Source organism: Dipodomys ordii, unplaced genomic scaffold (genome assembly GCF_000151885.1).
Source record: "Dipodomys ordii isolate 6190 unplaced genomic scaffold, Dord_2.0 Scaffold13, whole genome shotgun sequence".
Taxonomy (NCBI): Eukaryota; Metazoa; Chordata; class Mammalia; order Rodentia; family Heteromyidae; genus Dipodomys; species Dipodomys ordii.
Genome location: NW_012267229.1, coordinates 23,648,495 through 23,674,282, shown reverse-complemented (window position 1 = coordinate 23,674,282; position 25,788 = coordinate 23,648,495). Strand labels below are relative to the sequence as shown.

Genomic DNA, 25,788 nt, shown 5'->3' with positions numbered 1-25,788 from the left:
CCTTGCATGCTCGAGGCCCTGGGTTCGATTCCTCAGCACCACATAAGCAAAAAGAAAAAAGACGGAAGTGGCACTGTGGCTCAAGTGGTAGAGCGCTAGCCTTGAGCTGAAGAGCTGAGGGCCAGTGCCCAGGCCTAGAGTTCAGGCCCTACGACTGGACCCAAAAAAAAATAAATTCTCTCCAAGTTCTCACTATGTATCCCAGGCTGGCTTTGAACTCTGTTTTTCCTGTCTCAACCACCTGAGTGCTAGATTACAGATATATGCCATCAAGAACTACAAAATTATTGCTTTAAGGTGATATAAGTTCTATCTCAACTTAAGAAAAATGGCTAAATAATAAAGAACTGTCTTGTGAAGTTGCTGGTGAAATCAAAGTGAACTTAATGCGTTAGCAATAGCAGTTCCTACTACAGTCTAGCCCTCTCATTGCTCAGATTACACTATATCCACACTCTACCCTCTACTATTGATATTTGTGGAAATATTCGGGAGCAATCAGTGGAGCATTCTTCAGCTCTGCTGTAGCAGCTAAAGCTGTTACTGATATTGCTACTCCTCTTCTGCACAGCTTATGTTAAATTGCACCTTATGCAAGATACTCTGTCCATTCTACTATTCTTTCCTGCTTTCAAAATAGTTTAACAGTGTCAGACACTCTGAAGATTGAGTGCAACCTGGAGTCCATTTGTTTTCCTTCCATTCTGGTCCCAACAATATCTTTACCCTGACAATAGGTAAAGAAAATGGATAGATGAAAGAAAATGGAGAGGAAGTAAAGAACAGAGAGAAAGAGGCACAGAAAAAAGGAGGGAGGAATGGAAGGAGGGAGAGACAGACAGACAGACAGACAGAGAGGGAGAGACAGAGAGACTTAGAAGGAATAGAAACCAGAAACAAGCATAAGATAAAAACAAAAACAGGGGCTGGGAAGGTGGCTCAGTGGTAGAGCGCTTGCCTTGCATGTGTCAGGAGGCCCTGGGTTCGATTCCTCAGTACCACATAAGCAAAAAGAAAAAAGCCAGAACTGGCGCTGTGGCTCAAGTGGTAGAGCGCTAGCCTGGAGCTGAAGAGCTGAGGGACAGCGCCCAGGCCCAGAGTTCAGGCCCCACTACCGGACCCCCAACAAAACAAAACAAAACACACACACACACACACACACACACACACACACACACACAGAAGCCGGGCACCAGTTATTCACACCTGTAGTCCTAGCTAATCAGGAGGCTGAGAGCCGAAAATCATGGTTCAAAGACAACCCAGCCATAAAAGTCCATGAAATTCTTATCTCCAATAAACAACTCAGAAAAAGCCAGAAGTGGTGCTGTGGCTCAAGTGGCAGAGTGCTAGCCTTGAGCTAGCTCAAAGACAGTGCCCAGGCCCTGAGTTCAAGTGCCATGACTGACAAAAAAAAAAACAAAACCCAAAACAAAACAAAACAAAAAAATCATAAGGAGGTACAAGGAAGAAAAATAGTGAGAAACAGTCATGCTAGGAGAAGAGGGAAATGAAAAAGACGAGAACTAGGATACTCTTGTTTTCCAAACTGCCTCTGGGAAAAGGAAATCTTGAGTTGAGCAACCCTTCTACTAAGCAATGTCCTGGCCAAGGGTCGACATGAGAAGCAGACAGCCTCAGCAGCTGAGGCCCAAGAGCAGCCGATCAAGAGCCCCTTCCCCAGGGCCGGCACTGTGGATACCAGCTGGTTTCACCAATCGCCTTGGGGACTTGATGTTCTCTGCGGAGGGAGAGTGGCTGGCTTGTGTCCAACCTCCTCTCCCGGCGTATCAGGCCAGGGTAGCCACAGCATAGAGGCAGGAGCTTCTGAGCTATTACTCCTGGTTTTGATGCTACCCGTTAGGCCACTACTTCCTCAAATGGAACTCTTGGGACTTCTACCATTCATGGTACCATCCATCCTCTTGAGAGGTGTCCGAGACCCTGGGCTGGTTGAGGGATTCTTCTTAAGTAAGTACTGGGGACACAGGCCTGTCCAGGGAGAGGGACCTTGATGGGGAGGAGAGAATAAATGAAGAATAGTTTCCACAGTTCAGCTTGGGACCCTGGGGCAGGAGAGAGGAGATCTTTGGAAGCTGTATGTCGTCCCTTTCCTCCTGGTAAGATGCTCCTGGTAAATGCAAGGAGCTAGATCTATGCCAACGGAATCCTTATTGGCATTCCAAGGAGTTCTTCCAGGAGATGCTTGGATCTAGAGCCATGGAATCGACTCTGAAAGCTGACTAGTCAAAAAGGTGTCCCCTTAAGGGTAGATCTTTCCCTAGCACTACCCATATTGGTTCCTGTGTTCCCCACAGCCACTTAGGGCCCATGCCGTCGTAGTAAAGAACTTTCCAGAGGTCCCTTGGAATGCTGAAATATGGAGACTGTACAATTGGCAACTAGAATATACTGGGCACTTTAAAAAGTCATGGTTAAGCCAGATGCCAGTGGCTCACCCTGTGATTCTGGTTACTCAGGAGACTGAGAGCTGAGAATCATGGTTCAAAGCCAGCTCAGGCAGGAAAGTCTCTGAGGCTCTTATCTCCAATTAACCACCAAAAAAAATCCAGAAGTGGAACTGTGGCTCAAGAGGTAGAGCTCTAGCCATGAGCATAAAAGCTCAGGGACAGTGCCCAGGACCAGAGTCCAGGACTGGCAACAAACCAATCAAGAGAGTACCTTCCATACCAAAAATTTAACTGAACTCTAAAACCCAGACCTGATGTCAGAAAAGAAGATCTCAAACCTCCTGCCCAACACAGCAAGGACAACTTACCTGACCAGTCCTAGAAGATCACATCCTTTCCCCAGGAACCTAGCAGGCGATGGGGTGCGGGGTGGGTGTTAGGAGTTAGACGCTAAGTTGTTATGGGGCTGAGAGTGTTCCTAGTATGAGAACCCTTGAACTCTCTGAGGGCTAAAACACCTTCTGGGGTCTGGGTCTTGGAAGCAAGAGCAATGGTTTCTTCCAGGCCTCAGGGAGCACATTTCTCCTCCCTCAGGGTCATGTCCTCATATCAGAGTAAAGTGTGAAATCCAAGAACTGGACCAATGTCGGAAGAGCACCCAGTGCCCGGACAGAATGAAGTGTTGCTGGTTCAGCTGTGGAAAGAAATGTATAGACATCTCAGAAGGTACCTCCCAGGTCCCCGGAGCCAGGGGATGCCCTCTTCCCTGCCCCTTCTGCAGTCCCACCCCTCCTCCTGGATCACGGAGATGTGGCTGTAGCTCCTTTTGCCTGTTTGCCCCTGTCACACTAGCAGTGTGGGTTTTCTTTTTCTTTCTGGATCTTGGCATTCCTTCCCATAGACTGATGTGGAAGCTGGACCATAGAGTTGCCTGGCCCTTCTTCAGTGATTGTCTGCAATTAAAGTCAAGTAGCCACTTAAATTCTACCTGATGCAAGCATCATTCCCACGCATATAATAGCTATTAGAGTCAGAATATGTGCTGTAAATATAAAATATAAATAGACAAAATGTAAAATAATATACTATATAAGACAAGGGATATTAAATATAATCATATTATAGATCACATCATATAATAATCGCATGCCAGTACAATAATCATTTATAATATAATAATCATATCACATTTATTGTATATGCTTCAGTGGAGACCAAAAGAGCAGAAGAAAGAGCAAGCGGGTAGGGTGAATGTCCTCCAGGGAGACAGACATCCAAATGGTTCTGCTCTGTGATCTTCCTAGACGTATGCAGTATGCCAAAGAAAGTTGGCCCTTGCTTGGCCTACCTTCCGCGCTGGTGGTATAATAAAGAAACTGAACTCTGCACCAAGTTCATCTATGGCGGTTGCCAAGGGAACCTTAACAATTTCCAATCCCAAGCTGTCTGCTCTGTCACCTGCAAAAGAAAACGTAAGTTCCATGAGGTCTCAGACACCCATGCTCACCAGGCCTACATTGAGAGATCTAGGAATTGGTTTATTTCAAGACCTTGGTTGCTCTGGGGCTGACAGAAGTAGTACAAATTACGAGATAAGGATGTACCTTGCCAGGCGCCGGTTGGTTCATGCCTGTGATACTAGCTACTCAGGAGGCTGAGATCTGAGGATCATGGTTCAAAGCCAGCCGGGGCAGAAAAGTCCGTGAGACTCTTATCTCCAATAAACCACTAGAAAACCGGAAGTGCCTCTGTGGTTCAAGTGGTAGAGCCCTTGCCTTGAGCTGAAAGAGTGTAAGGACAGCGCCCAATCCCAGAGTTCAAGCCCCACGACCGACCAAAAAAAAAAAAAAAACAAATAAAGGATGTACCTTGTGGGGTTGGAGGCATGGCTCAGTTGGTAGAGCACTGGCCATCAGGCAGGTACTGAGTTTGAGTCCGTGTCTTGGATCTAAAAAAGAAAAAGGAAAGAATGTACCTTGTGCTGGTGTCGGTAGGAGGGCCTCTGGGGAAAGAGAGGACAGTAAAGGACATAGAGGAAGGAAAATTGGCAAGTGTCAGTGCAGAGAGAAGACGGTGCAGTGTGCCAGATCAGACCAGTAGGGGCCCTGCACTGGCTCCGTTCACCTGCCTTCCTGACAGGCTTTACTTCTCACCCAGACTTTGAAAGGTCACTTAAAGCCAGGGAAGCCACATACTTAACTGGCCAAAGTTAAAAAGGTGTGACTGTTTATTAAGCTGGAGCAACAGGTATCAGCGGGGACTATACTGGACAAAATAGAATGTCAATCTCCTTGTGAGTCCCCCCCCCCCCCATCTCACGTTGGTTTTCACTTCCTCCCAAAGATGTCAAAATGCTTTCAGCTCTCTTCTGGATTAACTTCTGAATTTGGTTCCTTAAGTGTTTCAACCCTTATTTTGCTATCTTACAGATGCGACTTCCTGGATAGGGTAAAGCAGAGATGGAACAAACCATAGGATTGGCTCATACTCCAGAACTCTCTCCATGTATGCTCAACTGAGGCTTCCTATTGGCTTTCACTGGCCAGATTTCAGCCAATTAAGACTTTGGTATTAAAAATATATATACACAGAATTTTCTTCCTTCCCTCCAATTAAGCTTCTCTTCAATCATGTTTGCACTTCACCCTTTGACCCCCTTAATCAGGATCCCCATTTATTTCTATAAAACTTTCTGTAAGACTCAATGAAGTGCTCTGTGAGGTCTGCTATCTCTGAGTCTGAATAATTTCCATCTACAACATGCAGAAAGACACATATATTCACATCTCCCTATATGCTGGTTATAGAGAACAAGAAGTGTTTAGGCTTCCCCATACTGACAAAAGAAAGAGAGAAGAATGTGAACATTCTAACGCTTCACAACTATGGTGATACTGCACCCTGGCAGCATTGTCAAAAGATGTTAAAAATGCAGCCAGAACAGATCAGACTTTGCATGAGCTAAACCTTACAAAAATTATAGGCTTCTTGAAAACCTCAGTGCGAATGAAATGCCAAACAGAAATTCACAACCAACTGCAAACTTTTTTTCTTCAGCATTTTTTAATTTAACATTTATTATTATTATCTTTAGTTATACAAAGAAGTTCCCCTTCTACAAAACACCAACTGCAAACTTTTAAAAGTAGACGAATACCACAAAATCCACAGAAATTATTAATTAGTGTGTTGCATTCATCATATCAATTCTGTAAGGATTGTGTGTGTGTGTATGTATGAGAGAGGGAGAGAGACAGAGAAAAAGAAAGAGAGGGAGACAGACAGAGACAGAGAGAGGGAGAAACAGAGAGAAAACTGGGGCTTGAACTCAGAGCCTGGTGCTCTTACTTGGCTTTTTCACTAAAGAATGGCTCTACTTCTGGCTTTTTGTTGGTTAATGGGAGATAAAATTCTCATAGCTTTTCTGCCTGAACTGGCTTCAAACCTCAAGCCTCAGATATCGTCTTCCTGAGTAGCTAGGGTTACAGGTGTGAACCACCAGCTCCTGACTCTGTAAGACTTAATTTTTATGCAAAGAATAGAAGGATAGTTTAGTTTTTCATGTAACCTTACTCATTAAACCCTGAGTAAAATTTGATTTTGTTTATAGTTAGGGTGTGTTAAAGATATACCCACATGCAAAGCCATCCTTGATGTTTGAAGATCTGTGCCCTCGAACCACAAGAATGATAAAAAAAATCTTTTATATAATTCTGTCTAAAAGAAAATATTCCTCATGCATGTAAAGCAGCAAATATTGAGTTGTTAATGATATTCTTATGCCCTGGCAAGAAATGAGATCCTATCTGAAACATAACCAGCAAAAGTCAGGGCTGAAGGCATGGTTCACTGGTAAGGGAGGTTACCTAGAAAGCATGAGTTAAAAATCTTAGTTCCAGGCTGGGGAGGTGGCTCAGTGGTAGAGCACTTGCCTTGCATGCATGAGGCCCTGGGTTCAATTCCTCAGCACCACATAAGCAAAAAGAAAAAAAAAAGCCAGAAGTGGCGCTGTGGCTCAAGCAGTAGAGTGCTAGCCTTGAGCTGAAGAGCTGAGGGACAGCGCCCAGGCCCGGAGTTCAGGCCCCATGACTGGACCCCCCCCAAAAAAAACCTTAGTTCCAACAAAACGACATCTCATTGTTGTACATCTCATTGTTGCAATGGGTCCACCTGTATCCCTATTTAAACCATTTGTTTTTTCCCCTTCCCCTCCACAAATTATACCAATATCAAATACAGTGAAAGCAGGGGTTATACCGTGGGAAGTGGGGTAGGGGTAGGGGGTGGGGGGGAGATGGGAAAAGATGGGAAGGGGAAACAAAGGAGGAGGCAACAATGCTTGATAAGAAATGTACTCATTACCCTGCCCCTGTAATTGTAACCCCTCTGTATGGTATTTTCACAATAAAAAATAATAATAAAGAGAGAAAAAAGAACCTTTGGGCTCTTTGAAGACAAAAAAAAAATCTCAGTTCCACTGAAAGAAAATATAACATAGACAAACAATGTAATACCTTTTAAGAGGGAAATCATGTGATTTGCTACCTTAGGGATGAATCCAAAGAACGTTATGTTAAATAAAATAAGCAGAACACAGAAAGAAAAAATGTACATGCTCATATGACATATGGTAGAATAATCAAACTTAGAAGCAGAACTGAGTGGCGATTTCTAGGAAGATGCTGTTCAAAGCATATGAAGGGCTAGTTTGAGTTATGCCAGATGAGTGGGCTCTGGATACTAAAATTCTGAATGATTACACGTTAAACTGTGCCAAATGCCTTAGGAACAACTTGATTGAAGTATGGTACAGGTATATGTAAAGCTGCTTTGAACAATCACTACGTCTTTTAGCACCAATGAAACTTAGAAAGGTGAAACATATCTTGTTTGGGGTGTGGGTACTAGTGGGTGGGCAAAGGATGAGTGGAGAAGATGAAGAAGTAAATATGGTCAAATTACTTTATGTACATGTCTGAAATGGAACAATGGAGCTGTTGAGGAAGAGGGTTGAGTCTGATCAAGGCACATTGTATGCATATATGGACATGTCCAAAGAAACATCTTGGTATAACTAACTGATGCTAATAAACTATGTTTGTTGTTGTTGGTCCTAGGGCTTGAACTTAGGGCCTAAGCACTGTCCCTGAGCTTTTGTGCCCAAAGCTAGTGCCACAGCACCACTTCTGGTTTTCTGGTGGTTAATTGGAGATAAGAGTCTCACAGACTTTCCTGCCTGGGCCGGCTTTGAACGGTGATTCTCAGCTTTCAGTAGCTAGGATTACAGGTGTGAGCTACCAGCACCTGGCTCTAATAAACTTTTAAAAAGAAGTAGTTTGCCATCTGTTTCTGGTGTAGAAAAGATTGAGGGGAGACAGAAGCCTTAAAAGGAGGAGCAGGGCAGGAAACCACTGTAAAATATCTACCTCACTAAGTTGTTCCCGTACGTGACATTTGCTTACTTTAGTTTTTCCTTGCTTCTGTATCTCTGTGGGTCAGTCTATTATCTTTTCTTTGGGGGGGGTCCGATTGTGGGGCCTGAACTCTGGGCCTGGGCGCTGTCCCTCAGCTCTTCAGCTCAAGGCTAGTGCTCTACCACTTGAGCCACAGTGCCACTTCCGGCTTTTTTCTTTTTGTTTATGTGGTGCTGAGGAATAGAACCCAGGGCCTCATGCATGCAAGACAAGCGCTCTACCACTGAGCCACCTTCCCAGACCCCAGTCTATTATCTTGAGCAGCAGCTTGTTCTAGTTTTGCGCAACCTGTATGACTCAGACTAAATTGCCCAGAAGCCATCAGTGGCCTGCATCCTGTTGAAGGAATAAAGTATAAGGAGACTCAAATTTGAATCAACTTTGACCCTCGTTGAATGAATGCCCTACATGGGACAGGATAGGGTGGAGAGATTTTCCTCTCAGAATTTCTTTCTCATCAGTGATGAACTAATGATGTCTTTGTGCATTAAAGAGAATATGACAGTATAGAGACCCTGTCAAATCTAATAAATACCCAGTGCTCAAGAATCCTTTTGATATACTTCGGTCGCTGATTGGAGTTGGCATTCGTGTATGACTAGAACAAATCGCTCTGTTCCAGAAGTCTAGGGACCAACAAGGCCTGAGATGGCCAGAGGGTGCCCTGTGGCTGATATCATCTGTTTACCTATTCTGCTCAGAAATGAACTCAGAGCTAAGCACCAGGAACTTTTACCTTGCAGGCACTCAGAGGAGGTTGATGACCCTGTATCTTGTTATGACCAATGGTTTGCTCATTAATCTGCCTATTGGATGCTAGAAGACACCTCAAGTGGAATCTTCAGGTGTTACTAAGATGTTATCTAGGCCCAGGACTCCTCTTTTCCCTCTTGTCCTATTCTCCCTCCTTGGAATTGTCTCTAGAATTGTAAAAGTTGAGGGGAAGCTGGTATGGTTTGGAAGCACAGAGAGTGTCTGATCCCTACCCCTAATCCTCTATCTTTTTGTCTATATTGAACAAAGGGAAACTTTACACCTTAACAGCAAAACCAGAGCTAAGACTCAGGTAAGAAAAGAGATGGCTGAAGTTGCCAGATCCTACAAACTCCTGACAATCAGGGTAGATTGAGTGACTATTTTTCATTTGGGGATTTTTTAATATTCAGTACCTACATTTGCATGTATCACATTTGACAAATCTTGCTACATTTGAACATTACATGTTCCCAGTTGAAGAATTCCCTACCAGGGGAGTCTTGGAAAGGTGAGACCCTGCTCCAGTATCAGAGCTGATCAGGGTCTCGCTCTGTATTAGACAGGTACAGTGAAGAATACAGAAACCATATTGGGCATTCCACACAGAGATGATGTAACACTAAGAATTACTTATTGGTGACCTGGGATTAAAAAGGAGAACATGCTGAGACATCGATCACTGATAGGTTTGGGAGGAGAAAACATTATTATTGAGACAAGGGGTTGGCAGCTGGAGCCAACTCTTTGGGGAACAGAGAGATGGAAGCTGTGTTTCAGGGCTAGCTCAGTCTTCTAGAAGTATGCTACTGTTGGTGTCAGACCCCCAGAGGCTCAGATGATATTTGGAGCACTAGGTGGGAAGGTATAGCTAGCTGATGCTAGTACTTCCGGGAAGCTTTAGTGCTGTTGGGTCAGAGAGGAATCACTTTACTACTTCTAGGCACATGCTGACTGAAAGCCAGAAATGGGAAAGAAAACTTTCTCCACTTATTTCCCCGAATACAGCCAGATGCAAACTGGCTTGGAAGAGTAAAGGGAAACTGCTTAGGCACAATCTCATTCTCAGCATTGCAGAAGTCTGTCAAAGGATGAGTTTGGGGTTGGGTGACAGAAGCTAAACTAATGAGCACATTTGCTTTCCCAGCCTCTCTTGCAGCTAAGAAGTGGGGGCTCAATGTAAGTGGCCAATCAGATATGCTCACCTCAGACTGTGTTATAGTTTGAATCTAAAATGTTCCCTAAAAGTTCAGGTATTAAAGGCTTGTCGGGCAGATAACAGGGTTTAGGAGAAGTCATAGGATCATCATGGTATGTCTTCCTAACTTGATGGCATTGGTGGGAAATGAGGGAGATTAGGAGGTAGGACATGATTGGAGAAGTAGGCCACCAGAGGGTACGTCTTTGAAGGTTGTACCTTGCCCTTGACCCTTTTCTGTCTGTGTCACTAAGTTTCCTGTCTGCTACTAAGTGAGAACCTTTCTCCCTCTCTCATCCTTCCATGATGTTTCTGCCTTGCCACAGGTCTAGACACAATGGGGTCCATCAATCATGGAATGAAACCTCCAAAACCATGAACTAAAAGAAATCTTTTCTCCTCTAAGTCTTTTGCCTCAAGTATTTTGTCACAGCATTGAAAAGCTGACCAACACAGACAGTGAGCTGGGATCTAGTGAGCAAAGGAGCTGAGGCAAAGGAGAATTCATTATGAGAGCAGCAGCCACAACAGACACACGTCTCTTGTTTCCAGGGGGTAGCAGAGATGACAGAGACAGCATCAGCGGTGCCAGATAGGTAACCAGGGTCCAGGGTTCTGTTGGTTGTGACTTTGCAGCCTCCTGGATTCCCACTCGTTATTCTAACCTTATTGTTTTTTCTGGGTCTGTTTTTGACTCTAATTTTTTTAATAAATTATTTTCTGCCTAAGATAATCAGAGTTACATTAATGTCTATAAATCCATATTGCTATGATGAATCCTGATGAAGAGATTCTTGGGCCACAAGTACCAAGGATGTAGTCAAAGAAACAGGAAAATCTCCAGAACCTTGCACTCTCGCTTGACTGATTTTTTTGTTTTGTTTTGCCTGTTAATTGGAGATGGAATCTTACAAACTTTTCTGCCTTGGCTGGCTTTGAACTGAGATCTTCAGGTGTGAGCCTCCTGAGTAGTAGCCACAGACAGTTTGACTCTTTTAAGTATCTTTTGCTTTGCTGGTTTAGTAATCAGGAATTCCTTTTTTTTTTTTTTTGACAGTTGTGGGGTTTGAACTCTGGGCCTGGACGCTGTCTCTCAGCTCCTCAGCTCAAGGCTAGCACTCTACCACCTGAGCCACAGCGCCACTTCCAGTTTTTTGGTAGTTAATTAGAGATAAGACTCTCATGGACTTTCTTGTCCAGGCTGGCTTTGAACTGCGATCCTCAGAGCTCAGCCTCCTGAATAGCTAGGATTGCAGGTGTAGCCACCAGAGCCCGGTGGGAATTTCTTTAGTTTTTCATTTAGCAGGGAAAATCTTTATTTCTCCTTAAGTTTAGACACTAGCCTAATCTTGGCAGTTACACTACACTACATACACTAAATACACTACACTAATTTTGGCAGTTGTTTTCTTTGTCTTTTTTTTTTAATTTAATTTAATTTTATTGTAAGGGCAATGTCAGAGTGGTTACAGTTACATAGGTGAGGTGCATATCTTGTTGAACATTATTTCCCTCTCCCTCATTTTCTCCCATTTTCCCTCCCCCACTGACTCCCCTCACCCCAAGTTGTAAAGCTCATTTCCAACATAGTGTCTTGGCAGTTGTCTTCTTTGATAGCATGCCCTACTTGTATTTAAATTTTTTAGGGAGAAAGCTGCTGTTATTCTAATAGGTTTGATCTTGTACATGACTTCTTTCCTCTTCTTTGCAGCTTTCAATATTCTTTCTTTGCTCTGCACATTTAGGGTTTTAATTATATATCTATCTCCATGTCTTCTCTGAGCTTGCCAGTTTATTTTTCTGCAAACCTCCTTTATCTAGATGGCGCTCTTCTCCTTAGGGCCAAGGAAGATTCCTTCTTCTTTTTTGGGGGTCTGGTCGTGGGGCCTGAACTCTGGGCCTGGGCGCTGTCCCTCAGCTCTTCAGCTCAAGGCTAGCGCTCTACCACTTAAGCCACAGCGCCACTTCCGGATTTTTTTCTTTTTGCTTATGTGGTGCTGAGGAATCGAACCCAGGGCCTCATGCAGGCAAGGCAAGTGCTCTACCACTGAGCCACCTTCCCAGCCCTCAAGAAAGATTTCTTTGATAATTTTATAGAATAGGTTACCTATACCTTAAGTTCTCTTTCTTCAGTGGCCACGATTCTTGGTTTAGGTCTTCCATTTTCTATTCGTAGCTATTCTTTACCCACATGCACTCATGTATGGTTGACACAGGGTAAGACTCCTTGAATGGTCTTAAATGATAACTAACTAGCAAGAGCTGCCTGCTGCAAAATTCATACTTGGTCTCCATCTTCTGGAATTACTGAAACACTACGACACAAATCATCTCAGCAAGGCTAAGTCACTGAGTTATAAGCAAATATCCCCCAGGGCACCACAGCTACAGAGTGCCTACTTCCTCTCACACTCACTCACACAATCTGGCCAGATCAGTATTTAAAATCCTTACCTGCTGGCTGGGAAGGTGGTTCAGTGGTAGAGCGCTTGCCTTGCATGCCTGAGGCCCTGGGTTTGATTCCTCAGCATCACATAAGCAAAAAGAAAAAAGCCAGAAGTGGCACTGTGGCTCAAGTGGTAGAGCGCTAGCCTTGAGTTGAAGAGCTGAGGGACAGTGCCCAGGCCCAGAGTTCAGGCCCCACGACCGGACCCCCACCAAAAAAAATCCTTACCTGGAACTCTTACCTATAACCATAAAACATGGCTCTCTAGTGTTGAGTCCTCAAAATATCAATGAAGGAAGGATTTTTTGAATGACTTAAAAGGTATATCCAGTTGGATATGGTGGCTCACACCTGTAATCTTAGATACTTAGGAGGCTGACATCTGAGGATCACAATTTGAAGCCAGCTGGGGCAGGAAAGTTTGTGAGACTCTTATCTCCAAAAAACTACCCAGTAAAAAGCCGGAAGTGGTGCTGTGGCTCAAATTATAGAGCACTAGCCTTGAGCAAAAGAAGTTCAGGGACAGTGCCCAGGCCCTGAGTTCAAGCCCCAAGTCTGACAAAAAGAAAAGAAAAAAGAAATAGAGAGCTAGAGATGCTAACTTTGTATAATGTTGAAGAGAATTAAGTGACAGAGTTGGGATTTGAATCCACTTGAGTTGGATTCTCAACTATAGGTTTTTTCCCACTATACTAGGCCACTTTCAGAAGTAAAAACCTGGGGTTGGAGGCATGGGTCAAATGGTACAGCACCAGATAAGAAGTAAAACTCTCAGTTTCTATGGAGATGATTAAGTTTATAGTTGGGTGGGGAGAGGACAAATGTGCCAACTTTGCCATGTGGCCATGAGCCATGATGGGTTTAGAAGATGAGTTTGGCTTCCCATAGCCATTTTCTCTCTTCTGATCATGCAAACAAGCTCATTCCATTTGGCCACACTTCTTCCTGCCAAAGGCAGTTGTGGACACATCTTTGTGTGGTGGAATTACAATGTGAAGACCAGTAAATGTGAGAAATGTATCTACATTGGCTGCAGAGGCAATGACAACGGTGGCAACAAAATACTGTGTGGGATTGGCCACAAAGTCACCTAATTTCCAGACCAGAACACGGCTCCCCATAGAGGCAAGAGTGTGAAGAACCACTGAATTTCTCTTTTTATCAAGCAAAAGATGCATTCCTGGGCTGGGAAGTCCTGAGTTTGATTCCTAAGTGCCACATAAACAGAAAACCGGAAGTGGCACTGTGGCTCAAAGTGGTAGAGCACTCACCTTGAGAGGAAGAGCTCAGAGATAGCACACGGCCCAGAGTTCAAGCCCCATGACCTCCTCCCCTCACCCCCCCACATCCTTTAAAAGTGTTTCTGCCAATACTGGTGGCTCATGTTTCTCATCTTAGCTACTCAGCTACTTAGCTGAGATCTGAAGATCATGGTTCAAAAGTCAGCCTGGAAAAGAAAATAAGACTCTTATCTCCAATTAATCACCAAAAAGCAAGAAGTACTCAAGTGACAGAGTGCTAGCCTTGAGAGCAAAAGCTTAGGGACAGAACCTACACCCCGAGTTTAAGCCTCAGGACTGGCATACATAATCACGTACCAAAAAAAATTATTTTCTGTTTAAAATAATAAGAATTGCATTTGTGTCTGCTAAGATTCAGAAAGCACGATATGAAGGGACTCTTGGTCTAGAAATCCACAAAAGAAGAGATTTTTCCCCCCTAGCTTAATAGGTGTTCCCATTATGTGCTGTAGTCCAATGTATACCCTTTCTAGAATGTTCCTGAAGCCTATCCTCACTCACACTGTGGCCCTATAAGCCACTGGGTTATTTTACCTTGGAAAGGTCCTGCCACATATGAATGGCTAGGAGGGAGCAGCCCAGAAATTGTTTGCTGGATTCCTTTCTCAAGGGAAGGTCCTAGAAGTAATCTGGACTTGATACAGAATCAGAATAGTCTCTTCCAAATATCAAGATTAGTTCTATGAGTACCAGAGGAGGTTTTGGGCTTCAGAACTTGTCTTTAATGTTGACCTGGGGTCCCTGATCTCCATGTGAACACAAGCAAATTGATGAGTACACAAGGCAATTTGATTTTGTCAATTTTGGAACACCATGAAGTGTATCTCTTTCAGAATGCTATGAAGTCTACCATGAATGTACATAACTTTTGTCAATTAAAAATATAATATATGATAGGATTTTTTAACTGAAAAGCTTAGCTGGACTCAAGCAGAAATGGGACAAACATATACCAATTTTGGTTTTCAAAGTAATATGGACCCAGGAAGGAGGCTGGTAGGACATGGGCTGGATTCTGGAGGCTGGGTTGCATCTCAACACAAAGTGACCCTCTGTAGCCTACGGCTGGGTCTTCTATCTGTACTGAGGTGTTTTGTTTTGTGAGTCATGAGGTCTGAATTGTGGGCCTGGGCACTGGGCTAGCACTTTACCATTTGATCTACAGCACTACTTCCAGCTTTTTCTGCTTATGGAGTGCTGAGGAATCGAACTCATAGCCTCATGCATGCAAGGCAAGCACTCTACCACTGAGCCACTTCCCAGCCCAGTACTCTGTGTGTGTGTGTGTGTGTGTGTGTGTGTGTGTGTGTGTGTGTGTGTGTGTGTGTGTTTGACATTTATATTTAAACATAACGAGTCTGACCTTCTGCCTGTAAGTGACAGTTTCTGACCTATCTGGGAGCATTGCTGTGTGAGGAGGACCACAGATGACCCTTGGCCGTGTTAGTGTCTGAAAGCCCCATGCGCTTGACCCCTGAGAAGCCTCCTTGGCTGTGTCACAGCATAGCAGGCGGCATCATGGCAGAGGGACAGATTACATGGTGAGACATAAATCCAAAGTGGTTCAGGGTCAGACTTACTCTTTGCATAACAACCCACTCTCTAGGGAATTCACTGGGGTCTCAGAGACTCATTTAAATATTCCCTCACCTTTCAACCCCGTGACGCTAGGCACCGCGCTTTCAGGACATGAATCCTGGTGTTTCACATGGATTAGTTTAGTTTCTAACTATAGTACCAGGTTGTAAGTCTAGTGGGGTACTCATCTAAGTTCTAGGAAGAATGTGCAAGGAGTATTTGCCATGCTGTCTAGAAAAGCAAAGACATATGGCAACTGTTGACTGATGTCCTATTGTTCTTTAGTGGTAAACAATTGATCTAAGTGGCCAGGTCAGATAAGACCAGGAGGAAAATGATGGAACTGTCCTTTGACTGGATGTTGTATTCCAGAGATAGCCAGTCCTCCGAGTAGCCACCAGTGGGGTTAGTGAACAGCATGGGGGCCAGCTCCTCCCTCTTCTCCCTATAAAGGTAACCCAGGGCTGGTCACTGCTGCCGACTCCATGCAGTTCCAGGCTACTTTCTCATTTCTCCTGATCCTTACCTCCTGCTCAAGCCTTCACTTTCAAGAAGGAGGGTGGTATGGAATGGGAGGTCGTAACGCTTAACCTGGTAATACAGCAAAGGAGGAGGCTACAATGCTTGATAAGAAATGTACTCATTATCTTGCCCAGGTCATTGTAACCCCTCTGTAAAGTATTTTCACAATAAAAAAAGTCTTTAAAAAAAAAAGAAAGAAGGGCTTGGAGATATATACACTTGGAGAAGTTTATAATGTAAGTAGAAGAGTTGAGATTTGAATCTACCCAGTCGGTAGATGGGATTTTCATGACACTGGGCTGCTTTTAGAAGTGAAAACTCCAGCTTCTGTGGAGATAGGCAGGGTGGTGGCTGGGTGGGGAGAGGGCAGTTGCTGTGGACAGTCTTGGCATTGTGTCCCAGGGCCAGAGGCACAGTAGGGCTGCTGAGGGTATGGGTTTGGTGCTCTCCCACCACGTTCTCTTTTCTTCTTTCTTTTCTTTTCTTTTTCTTTTTTTGGTCGTGGGGCTTGAACTCTGGGCCTGGGCACTGTCCCTCAGCTTTTCAGCTCAAGGCTAGCACTCCGTTTTTTTCTGCTTATGTGGTGCTGAGGAATCGAACCCAGGGCCTCATGCATGCAAGGCAAGTGCTCTACCACTGAGCCACCTTCCCAGCCCACTTTCTCTTTTCTTTATCAGCGCAGCCACCCAGAATCCATGCAGCCTTTCTAAGGCCATAGGCCCTTGTTGGGCCTCCTTCCCATGATGGTATTACAATGTCAACACTGGTGAATGTGAGTTGTTTGGCTATGGAGGCTGCAGAGGAAATAAAAACAACTTAACAATACAAGAATGTAAGAGAACCTACAGAGTTACCTAATTTTGGATCCAGAACACAGTTCCCCAATGGAGTCAAGATTGCTAAAGGTCTTGAATGTATTTCTTTTGGGCAAATTAAAAAAAAAAAGATGCATCCCTCCCAATGGTATTATTTCTAGTGAGTTCAGAACATCCTTCATCTGTGTATCTGAAATATTATTCATGTTAGCCTCCTGTTTTTACTATCCAGATCATCTGTGTAAAACACACAGAAGTACATGGGAACATTCAGAAGAACCGTTCACTCCATAGTATGAATTACTGACCACAGGAAGATCAAGGTTTATAAACAAGGTAAACTAGAAACCTGTGGCATGATAGTAGGAAGTCCTCCATTGGACGAGGAAAGGATTTCTGGGGTATCATGACAGTGAGAGGTGAGGGAACAAGAGAAACTGGGAAAGAAGAGGAGGAATGGAAAGGGGATCTAAGGGTTTTAAGGCAACCTTAAATAAAAATGAGTGTTTACGAAAGGCTGTATCTACTAAGGCTGTATCACATATCCCTGACACATGGGAGGAACTGAGGAAACTTGGACCTAGTGTCCCCTAGTTTGCCTCAAGCAATACCCATTACTACAACATGGGGGGAGAGGAGGAAAACATGGGGACCGCTGGTTCTTTGACTTGAAGAACTATAACAGAGGAATAAAGATGAGCACGAACTTGTCTAAAATCACAAGGTAGAAAGAACACAGGGGCATCTTTGCTCTCCCCAAATGCCCTTTCAAAGGCCTCCCAGGCTCCCTCTCTCTCTTCGCTCTGATACAGGGTACACAGTGAAATGCAGCTTGAGTGTGAGGGACACTCGCCCTGGAGTTCTCTTCCAGCCCAAACCAGCAGCCTCTGTTGTCCAAGGAAGAGAGCATCGTCCGTTCTGCCAAAGCACTGCACTAAGATATTTATCCACACTCACCACCAACCTCAGTGGCTTTGAAAACTACTCAGAGGAGGGGTACAAAACGCAGCAGCCCCACAGCCCTGAGAACTTGGGAATGGATACAACAGTTCATGCCCCGGCCATGGGAAAGCCTAGTCTAAGAATGAAGTCTAAGAAGTTAAGAAGGATAGGTCGATTCTGCGCAGCCCTGCGTAATTTACCCCTTGGAGTCCCAGACTATAACTTGGGACTGTTAGGGACTATTTGCAGGGACTCTTCCAGCACTGTGTCTATCACATAGTACATGCTTGCTGCCATTATGAGAATATCCACCGTGCACCTGAGTGATCTGAGGCACTCCGTCACCTCTCTGAGCCTGATTTCACACCCATTACCCTTAGATATTAATGACCAATGTCACAGGACAAACTTCACCAGCAAAGTGCTAGCACACAGGGTGTAAGTCTTGAATGACTGTTCACTCTTTCAAAGGTCAATAATTCATTTCTGGGGGGACTGGTAATATGGCCTAGTAGTGCTTGCCTGGCATGCATGAAGCCGTGGGTTCAATTCTGCAGAACCACATAAGCAGAAAAAGTTGGAAGTGTCACTGTGACTCTCAAGTGGTAGAGTGCTGGCCTTGAGCAAAAGAAGCTCAGGGACAGTGTCCAGGCCCTGAGTTCAATCCCCAGCACTGGCAAAAAAAAAATTCATCTCTGGATGACTTGTCCCCCACCCCCACCTCAACCAATGTCAGTGGAAACAAAAAAGACAGACAGAGTGATAAGAACCGATGCTGAAAGTGGTCATTTTATTGGATGGAAAAGGGAGGAAGGAATCAGGAGAGAGGCCAGAGTGTGGGGAAGACAGCGGGGATGAGGCTGGATGCATGGCCAGGCAGAAGCATCACCTCCCGGCTCCTTGTGCTGATGGTGGCTGAAGTTGGAGGAGGAAGAAGATCATGATAATAGCATTAGCAATATATCTGTCATAGGGAACAACAGCAGGCAGAGAGAATCAGGCCCAAACTCTACCCTTCCCCACACTCACACATAGCACCACTTCACCTTCTTAGGGTTCTGTTTGAAATTTCTCTTTAGCTTCCAGATTCATCTTGTCTGCTTCAGATCATCCCTGGGACACCTCTAGGAATACGCCTTGGTCCTACTTGACCTCTACGGTCTCCTGGATGGGCTATATGGACCGGCACATGTCTATCTCCCCAGTAATCTCCCTCCCCCACCCCCACCCTTTTATACCTTCATTCCTTAAATGAAGCTGAGATCAGCCGACCAGGTAGATAACCTGTCTGGATTCTACAAAATGCTTATAACACAGGAAGGTGAAAAGGCCAGTATATTGTCAGAGCTGAAATGTGTACAGTCTTCCTGTCAGCAAAAGTCACCATGCAGGGCTGGGAAGGTGGCTCACGGTACAGTGCTTGCCTCGCAGCCCTGGGTTCAATTCCTCAGCACCACATAAGCGGAAAAAGCCAGAAATGGCACTGTGGCGCAAGTGGTAGAGTGCTAGCCTTGAGCTGAGGAGCTCAGGGACAGCACCCAGGCCTAGAGTTCAAGTCCCATAACAAAAAAAAAAAAATAAAAGTCACCATGGAGTTAAGAGGCGGTGGGCATCCTGGGAGAGCTCTGGGTCTTAGGAAAGTCATCACTCCCTCTTTGCCACCAAAGGCCACACTTTGAAATGGCGAGCCTGGGAGCGTGGGCATGCCCTCCCTCACAGGCTTTGGTTTTCTCAGCAGTGCACTGTGGGTTCCATCAGTGAACCTCATGTTCCTTGGTCAGTTCAATGTAGGACAGGACAACCATGATTGCAACCAAAGGGCCCTTCCACGTCCTTGCTCATTTTACTCCCTTAGCCTGAAACAGCCTCTCCGCCACACTTCACCATCCTACCAACTTCCACTCATCTTTTTATATAGATCTTTAAATTGTCTTGAAGTAGTTTTGTACAAAGGGGTTTCAATTGAACATGTCAATTTATGAGCACACTGTATCTTGTTCACTGTCACCATTTCCACACAGACACACCCCAATTTTTATGCTGGCTCTGGGTCACCCCTCTTGGAAGGCTTCTTGGACTCAAAACATTCTATATGCTGCCAAACCCTGCCTGGGTGATGGTTCCTCTGTTCCCCACAGCACCAGGCACTGCCCGCAGGCCAAGGGAGTGTCACCCACCTTTTACCCACTGAACTACAAGCTCTGCGAGGGGGTGATGGTCACTTTTCGGTCACAGCCTCAGTATTGACTCACTCTATGGACCAACCAAGCAGTTACTTTATGATGTAATATTGTTTTATTTTTAATGTTAGATGAGGGAGAGGGAGATTTCATCATTTTTTATTTTCTTCGCACCCAGAGCCACTAGAAGACCTGAAGTTATCCCTAGGCTTAACCTACTTCCAACACAAAGTTACCTGATTTCTACCACATTTGTCCTATAAAGGTAAACAATTGGCGAAAGATCAGCTCTTCTGCCTGTCATGAGAAGAGCTTCCTATCTTCTCGCCAGGCCTTTCAACCACTGCTTCTTTTCCTTCCACCACTCCTCTCTCCTACAACACAGTGACTCCCCTGCAGCTCCTGGTTTACTATAATCCCAGATAACAAACCAAGAAGCCATCTCTTTCTTTCACGGCCTGCTTCGGCAGCAAGCATCGCCCCACCCGCCTTCCCCATAGATCACAGCCATCCACCTCGCTGCTCGCCTTCCCATCACAGGAGCCCTGCCTCGGCCCTGCATCTCTACAGCTTTTGAAAATGTCACCCAGGCCATGTTCTACCCTACGACAGCAACACCTCTGGGTCTAAGCCGAGGCCCATACACCCCCAAATGAGCTTTTCAGGCCCTTCTCATATCATTCCCTCTCTTCTTATCACTCTTCCCTGCTCACTTGGCCCCAGCCATCTGGCTCTTCTGGAAGTGCCAAGGGATGTCCCGCCTTCCATTGCTGCTGTCCACTCTGTCTCCAGTGCTCTCCTTTCCTCATTTCCCACCTTCTTGGCCAGGCCTCTACCCACTGTCCCACGTGAAAACTGGAAGAGCACCCCTTTTTCCTCTTCCCCCAGGTACTTGCTACCTCCTTTCTATGTTCTTGCTCTTGTGGCATCGATGTCCCACACAATCTGCTTGCATATTTATTTTGCTCACCACCCATTAGATGTAATACCCCACCAGAGAAACGTTTTTGTCTGATCTGCCCATTCACAGCGCATCCCCAGCATCCAGACTGGTCCATGATACTACCAGATGCTTGGGAAATATTTGTCAAGATAATGAAAATAAAGAAACAGATATAAAAGCGCCCATAAAGTGTCCAAGGTGGGGCTAGGATATAGCTCAGTGGTAAAGCGCTTGCCTACCAAGTGCAACATCCTGGGTTCGATTCCCAGTGCCAAAAAAAGAAAAGACAAAAAAAGCACAACGTTTTTCCTTTTCAACCTAGTGCAGATACTCTGGCCCCTTGGCATAAGAGCACCCTTCTCCGAGCCCCCCACCTACCTCAGAAGTTGGGTGTGACACAGGACACTTTCCCACAGCCATTGCGGCAGCATTTCATCCTGCCAGGACACTGACTGTCCACCTGGCACTGGTCCTGGCAAATCCCAAGCTGGGGCAACTCCACACTCGGGCAGGTACCTATCTTTTCTAGGTATAACAAGAGTAAAGGGAGATAGGTTAAAGGGGAACAGGGACTTAGTGAGTTAGCGTGAGCCTCACTTCCCCTTTGCTGGCTCACCACCAACAGAGCTGTCTGACTCATTTTATCTCAGGGGTCTGAGCTACTCTCAGGGTCTTAGGGAGGGCTGCCTCTAAGTCCTTCCTCCTGCTGCTCTCAGATGACTTTGGGACCTCAGTCTGAGCCCCAGCTTTGCAATTTTCTGTTGTTTTGTTTTTGGCCGGTCGTGGGGCTTAGGCACTGTTCCTCAGTTCTTCAGCTTAAGGCTAGTGCTCTACCATTTGAACCACACCACCACTTCTGGTTTTTGGAGGTAAGAGTTTCATAGCCTTTCCTGCCTGGGCTGGCTTTGAACCATGATCTTCAGATCTCAGCCTTCTGAGTAGCTAGGATTACAGGCGTGAACCACTGATGCCTGGCTTAGCTCTGCCATTTTCTGACCTTGAGGTTTAGAGCCTGAAACCTCCCAGAGTCCCAGTCTTTTAGATGTGACATGGAACCAGTGTCATCTGACACTGGAAAGCAATGGAAGCAGACATGTATTATTCTCCCCTCAAAGATCCAAGTACTTAGCAGTTTTTTTTTAATAATGGGTAATTGTAAATGTGAACATATGCCTAGTTCCTGCTATGGCCAGGCATTATTCTAAGCATTTGTCATACATTTGTTCACCTAATTCTCCCATTAACCTGGAAAGAAGAAGAGAAGGTCCATTAACACTTACTCATGGTTCAGAGAAGGAAACCAGAGGCACTGAGAAGTCAAACACTTTGTCTAAGGCCATTCAGGATAAAGGTAACAAATAAATTAAATAAATAAAAATAAAATAAAATCTGAACTGCAGGAAATCTGGCTCTAGAGCCTGTACACAGGCTCCATGCACCATGCTGCTTCAGAAACTGTGAAGGGCAGTGCCATGGGAGGGGATACAGACTCAGACTTTTCCCCTTCATTCACTCCTGGAGACTCATTCCAAGTTAGAATCACTCAGCACCATGGCAATCCATACAGTCTTTATTATCCATGCACAGATGAAAGCATACTTTCTAACACACACACACACACAAACAAAACTATGCTTTCTGAAGAGAGGGATATAAGGCCCATATGTGTGTGTAGATATATTATATATGTACATAAATATATATAGTATATATGTGTGTGTGTGTACAACAGATACCAAGAACTGGATGAGTTACTATAGAGGAACATAAGAGTGGCTGACAGAGACCTAGCTTTCTAAGATGAAGAAATCCCATCCCTGGAAAGGGGCAGGAGCTCCTGACCTGAGTGACCCTTGGGCAAAAGGGAAAAAACAAGGAATCATCCACTAACAAAGCAAGCCACCAGGTACAGCGTCCACTCAGTCATGAGATACTTCCCATGTACCATTGCATTAGCTTTCATGTTCGTCTCAGTCTGAGATGATCATTCCTATTTTCTTTTTAAGACAAGAAAACAGACTCAGAGAGATAAAGCAACCAGTTCAGGATCAGGCACCAAGGAACTTCCAGAGCCGGATTCACAGAAGGGTCGGCTCTCTCTCTGGTTCAGGAGGCCTGCTGGCCTGTTCTCTTCCTGCCTGATTCTGCCATCTGAGACAAGGAAAATAGGATCTTCATCCATCTGACAGAACTGACTCCCTTTGTCCTTCTGGTTTCCTGTCTGGCAATCTGCTTTGGCTTTCTCTCCCCAGCTCCACCTCTCCAGATCCTCTACTTCCCACTTCCCAGCCTCTGTGGGCATCTCTAGGAAAAAATAAAGAGGAAAAATCATGGAGGATCTAATTACAGTACCTCTGTGTTTCATATACACCCCCCGCCACACACACCATATCCCTGTCTCCTCTCATCCTCAGTTTTGTTAGTCCAATGAGCTCCCTCCCCATAGCTTAGCACACTCCTTCCCCTTCCCATGGCTTAGCATGCTCCCTTCCTAGGCAACACTAGGCCCATTTAATGAAGGCTGTAAATAATCAGCCTCCAACCCCCCTTTACCTTGAGATGGCCCTCCTCTGGGACAGCAAGATCCCCTTAGAGCGACCTTCAGGTCTGGGCAGCTGCAGCCCCTTATCTACTAACGTGGGCAGCAGCCATAAATCCATGATGAAGCCCCTGGCCCTCATGTCCACACCAGGATCTCCACCTCCTAAACCTCAGAGGTTATAAAAGGTCACTGGGTACAATAGCTGACACTTCTCTCTCATGAGAGGGGTCTTGCTGGTCCCTTTACTGGCAAGAAACCTTTTCTTTCTTCTTTATACCTAGATGTCTGTGTGGTTGTCTGGCAAAATCTAATTTACTCTTAGCAGTGTTCCTCTCTGGAAAAGAGAAACTTAGATTCTATGCTAAGCGCCATTACCCTGATCAGAGTCCTCAGCCTGGGGAAAAGACAAGACTTCCAGCAGGTGTGACATCAGAGCCTCCAGCGCTCTCTGTCTCTGTCTCTCTCTCTCTCTCTCTGTTTGCCTATTTGCTTGCCTGCCTGCCTGTCTGTCTCTGTGTTTGTCTGTCTTTCTCTCTGTCTCTGTGTCTGTCTCTCTCGCTCCCCCTTCCTCTCCCCCATCTCTCTCCGCCATGGCTGTAGAGAGAAGGAAAGAGGGCAGGTGCCCAGGAGTGGTCCTGACTTCCCACAAGTGGAACCTCCCTCCAGTGCCAGCCACAGGATGGCGGTGCGGCTTGGCCACGCCTCCCTGGCACACGCACACAGGTGCTCTTCCTGGCTCTGAAAGCTCCTGGGAGGGAGGCTTCTGAGGTCTTGGCAGGCAGGGCGCTCCCAGGGGTGGCAGGAGAGGCAGATTCCTAGAGGCCTGCGCCCCTCCTACCTGGGCCCCAGCTGGGGCCTGGGCCTGGGATTCCCCGCAGGAGGCCGCACCCGGATCCCCAGGCTGCCCGGAACCAGGGCCCACGGTGCAAGTCCGGAAACGGTCTTACACCACAGCCCGAGGCCAGCCAGGGGTGGGCAGGGGTGGGCGGGGGTGGGGGCCCTGTCCCTGGCCGCGCCTCCGTGACGCCTTTGCCCCCCTCCCCGGGGGGTGGGATGGCTAGGCGGATCTAGTTTCGCTGCCCTCGGCCTTTCCGGGCCCCTCCGGGTCCCCTTCCTCCCGGAGCCGGGCGCGGGTTACCATTGGGCATGGAGCAGAGGGCGCCGCAGCCGGCCGGGCAGCACTTGCGGTTGTCGGCGCAGTCTCGGTCTTCCTGGCACTCCCGGGTGCAGTTCAGGTCGGCCTGCAGCTCGGGGCACACGCCCGATTTCCCCCCTTCTGTGCGGGGGGGGGGACAGGGGCGCGGGGGGCTGTCAGTGGGGTAGGGGCTGAGCCCCGGTCCAGGAGGATGCGCACCTGGGGTGCCCAGGGCACTTGCTGGGCCTAGGCCCCCCAGGCCCCCGGGGGCGCATCTCCTGGCCAGGGAACGCGGGGGGGCCCCCGGGCAGGCGTGGGCTCGCGCGCTGCCCCGGGCTCTGCACAGATCCCTTTGCTGGCACCGTGCCGGCCGCACTTAGGGCCCCCGTCCCCCCCCATCTGCAGGGGTCCCCCACCTCCAGGGCCTTCGTCCCCCACACCCTCAGCTCCAAGGATAACCAGCTGTAAGCCTCCCCTCCCCCCAGGGGACCCCGATTTTTAACTTTCACGGCCCAGTCTCCGGAGAGGCTACGCCCCGGCCCGGCTGCGCCCGACTCGGCCTCTCCCCGCCCCGCTCACCTGTGGCTGGGGGGAGGCCCAGCAGCAGCGCCCCAAGGAGGAGGGCAGAGGCCAGCGGGCAGAGGGGACACACGGGGACCGGCATGGTGTGCGCCGGGCGGGCGGGGTGCAGGTCTGAGCCGTAGTCCCAGTGGGGGGATTTAACCATGTGCGGGTGGGGGTGGGGGGCGTGGAGGCGGGGCGGGGCCCGAGCAGGGGCGCAGGGGGAGGAGGTGGAGAGCCCAGCGGGAAACACGGGCGCGCTGCCACCTCACGGCATTTCACAATCCCCGGGGATCAGGTGTCACTCTTGGCCCCGGTGGGAACCAGGAACCCAAGCAGCCAGCAGCCTGGGCACAGCCCAGCCCGCACGGCGCAGCCGGGGACCCTGGCCCACCCCTCCCTCCCTCCGTCCCTCCTGGGGCCTCTGAGTTGGGGGGTGGGGGTGGGGGCCTCAGGTGTCCAGAGCCCACGACTCTCCCTGGAACACCTGGGGGTCCGGGGTTCAGATGGAAAGGACAAGCCCAATAGGGCTGCCGGGAGAGCCCGGAGATCAAATGGCTGGACTTGGGGGGTCAGTGGGATGCTGGGGGGGGGGAGGCTGCTGAGGCGGCGCAATCTGGAGGAGAGGCGAGGGACATTGCAGCTGTTATTGATAAACGGACCCATTGACAAGGACCAGGCAGCCTATGGGGCGCTCCTGTGAACAGCTGCCAGTTACCCTAGGCGCCACAGCTGTCAGGGCTGACTGGGTGCCAGGGGCTGTGTCCTGGCCTCTGGCCCCGATCCCTGCTGTATAGGACAAGCAACATGGACGTTGAGAGGTTGGGACCACACACACATGCATGCACACGCGAAGACAAACGTGCATGCACACGCGAAGACAAACAGTTGGGGTTTTGAACCTCACATCTCTTGGTCCAGGCTGTTTTCATTACACCATAAGTATTTGCTTGGTGCCTCTGTATGTGTGTGTGTGTGCTTGTGTGT

The 25,788-nt window shown here is 47.0% G+C and overlaps 2 protein-coding genes across 2 annotated transcripts; one reads left to right on the top strand and one right to left on the bottom strand.

Annotated features, from left to right (window-relative positions):
- The first annotated feature begins 1,850 nt into the window (after positions 1 to 1,850).
- On the top strand, positions 1,851 to 19,687 carry LOC105981531 (WAP four-disulfide core domain protein 6A-like). The gene is made up of 5 exons (XM_013010722.1): positions 1,851 to 1,971; positions 3,006 to 3,137; positions 3,716 to 3,883; positions 12,604 to 12,622; positions 19,579 to 19,687. Exons 1-5 carry the CDS (start codon positions 1,851 to 1,853, stop codon positions 19,685 to 19,687), a joined length of 549 nt encoding a protein of 182 aa, XP_012866176.1.
- Wfdc2 (WAP four-disulfide core domain 2) lies at positions 18,204 to 24,967 on the bottom strand. Its single transcript, XM_013010615.1, has 4 exons — positions 24,820 to 24,967; positions 24,244 to 24,381; positions 20,942 to 21,088; positions 18,204 to 18,355 (listed from the first exon to the last, which is right to left on the bottom strand). Exons 1-3 carry the CDS (start codon positions 24,965 to 24,967, stop codon positions 20,943 to 20,945), a joined length of 432 nt encoding a protein of 143 aa, XP_012866069.1. The 3' UTR covers positions 18,204 to 18,355; position 20,942.
- Between the last annotated feature and the right edge of the window lie 821 nt (positions 24,968 to 25,788).

Coding starts and splice junctions, on each gene's coding strand:
- Wfdc2 (XM_013010615.1), bottom strand. CDS start 24,967: ATGGTTAAATCCCCCCACTGGGACTACGGCTCAGACCTGCACCCCGCC. Junction 24,382..24,819: donor GGGCCTCCCCCCAGCCACAG/GTGAGCGGGGCG, acceptor CCCCCCGCACAG/AAGGGGGGAAATCGGGCGTG. Junction 21,089..24,243: donor CCTCTGCTCCATGCCCAATG/GTAACCCGCGCC, acceptor TGTTATACCTAG/AAAAGATAGGTACCTGCCCG.
- LOC105981531 (XM_013010722.1), top strand. CDS start 1,851: ATGCTACCCGTTAGGCCACTACTTCCTCAAATGGAACTCTTGGGACTT. Junction 1,972..3,005: donor GGTTGAGGGATTCTTCTTAA/GTAAGTACTGGG, acceptor CTCCTCCCTCAG/GGTCATGTCCTCATATCAGA. Junction 3,138..3,715: donor ATGTATAGACATCTCAGAAG/GTACCTCCCAGG, acceptor TGATCTTCCTAG/ACGTATGCAGTATGCCAAAG.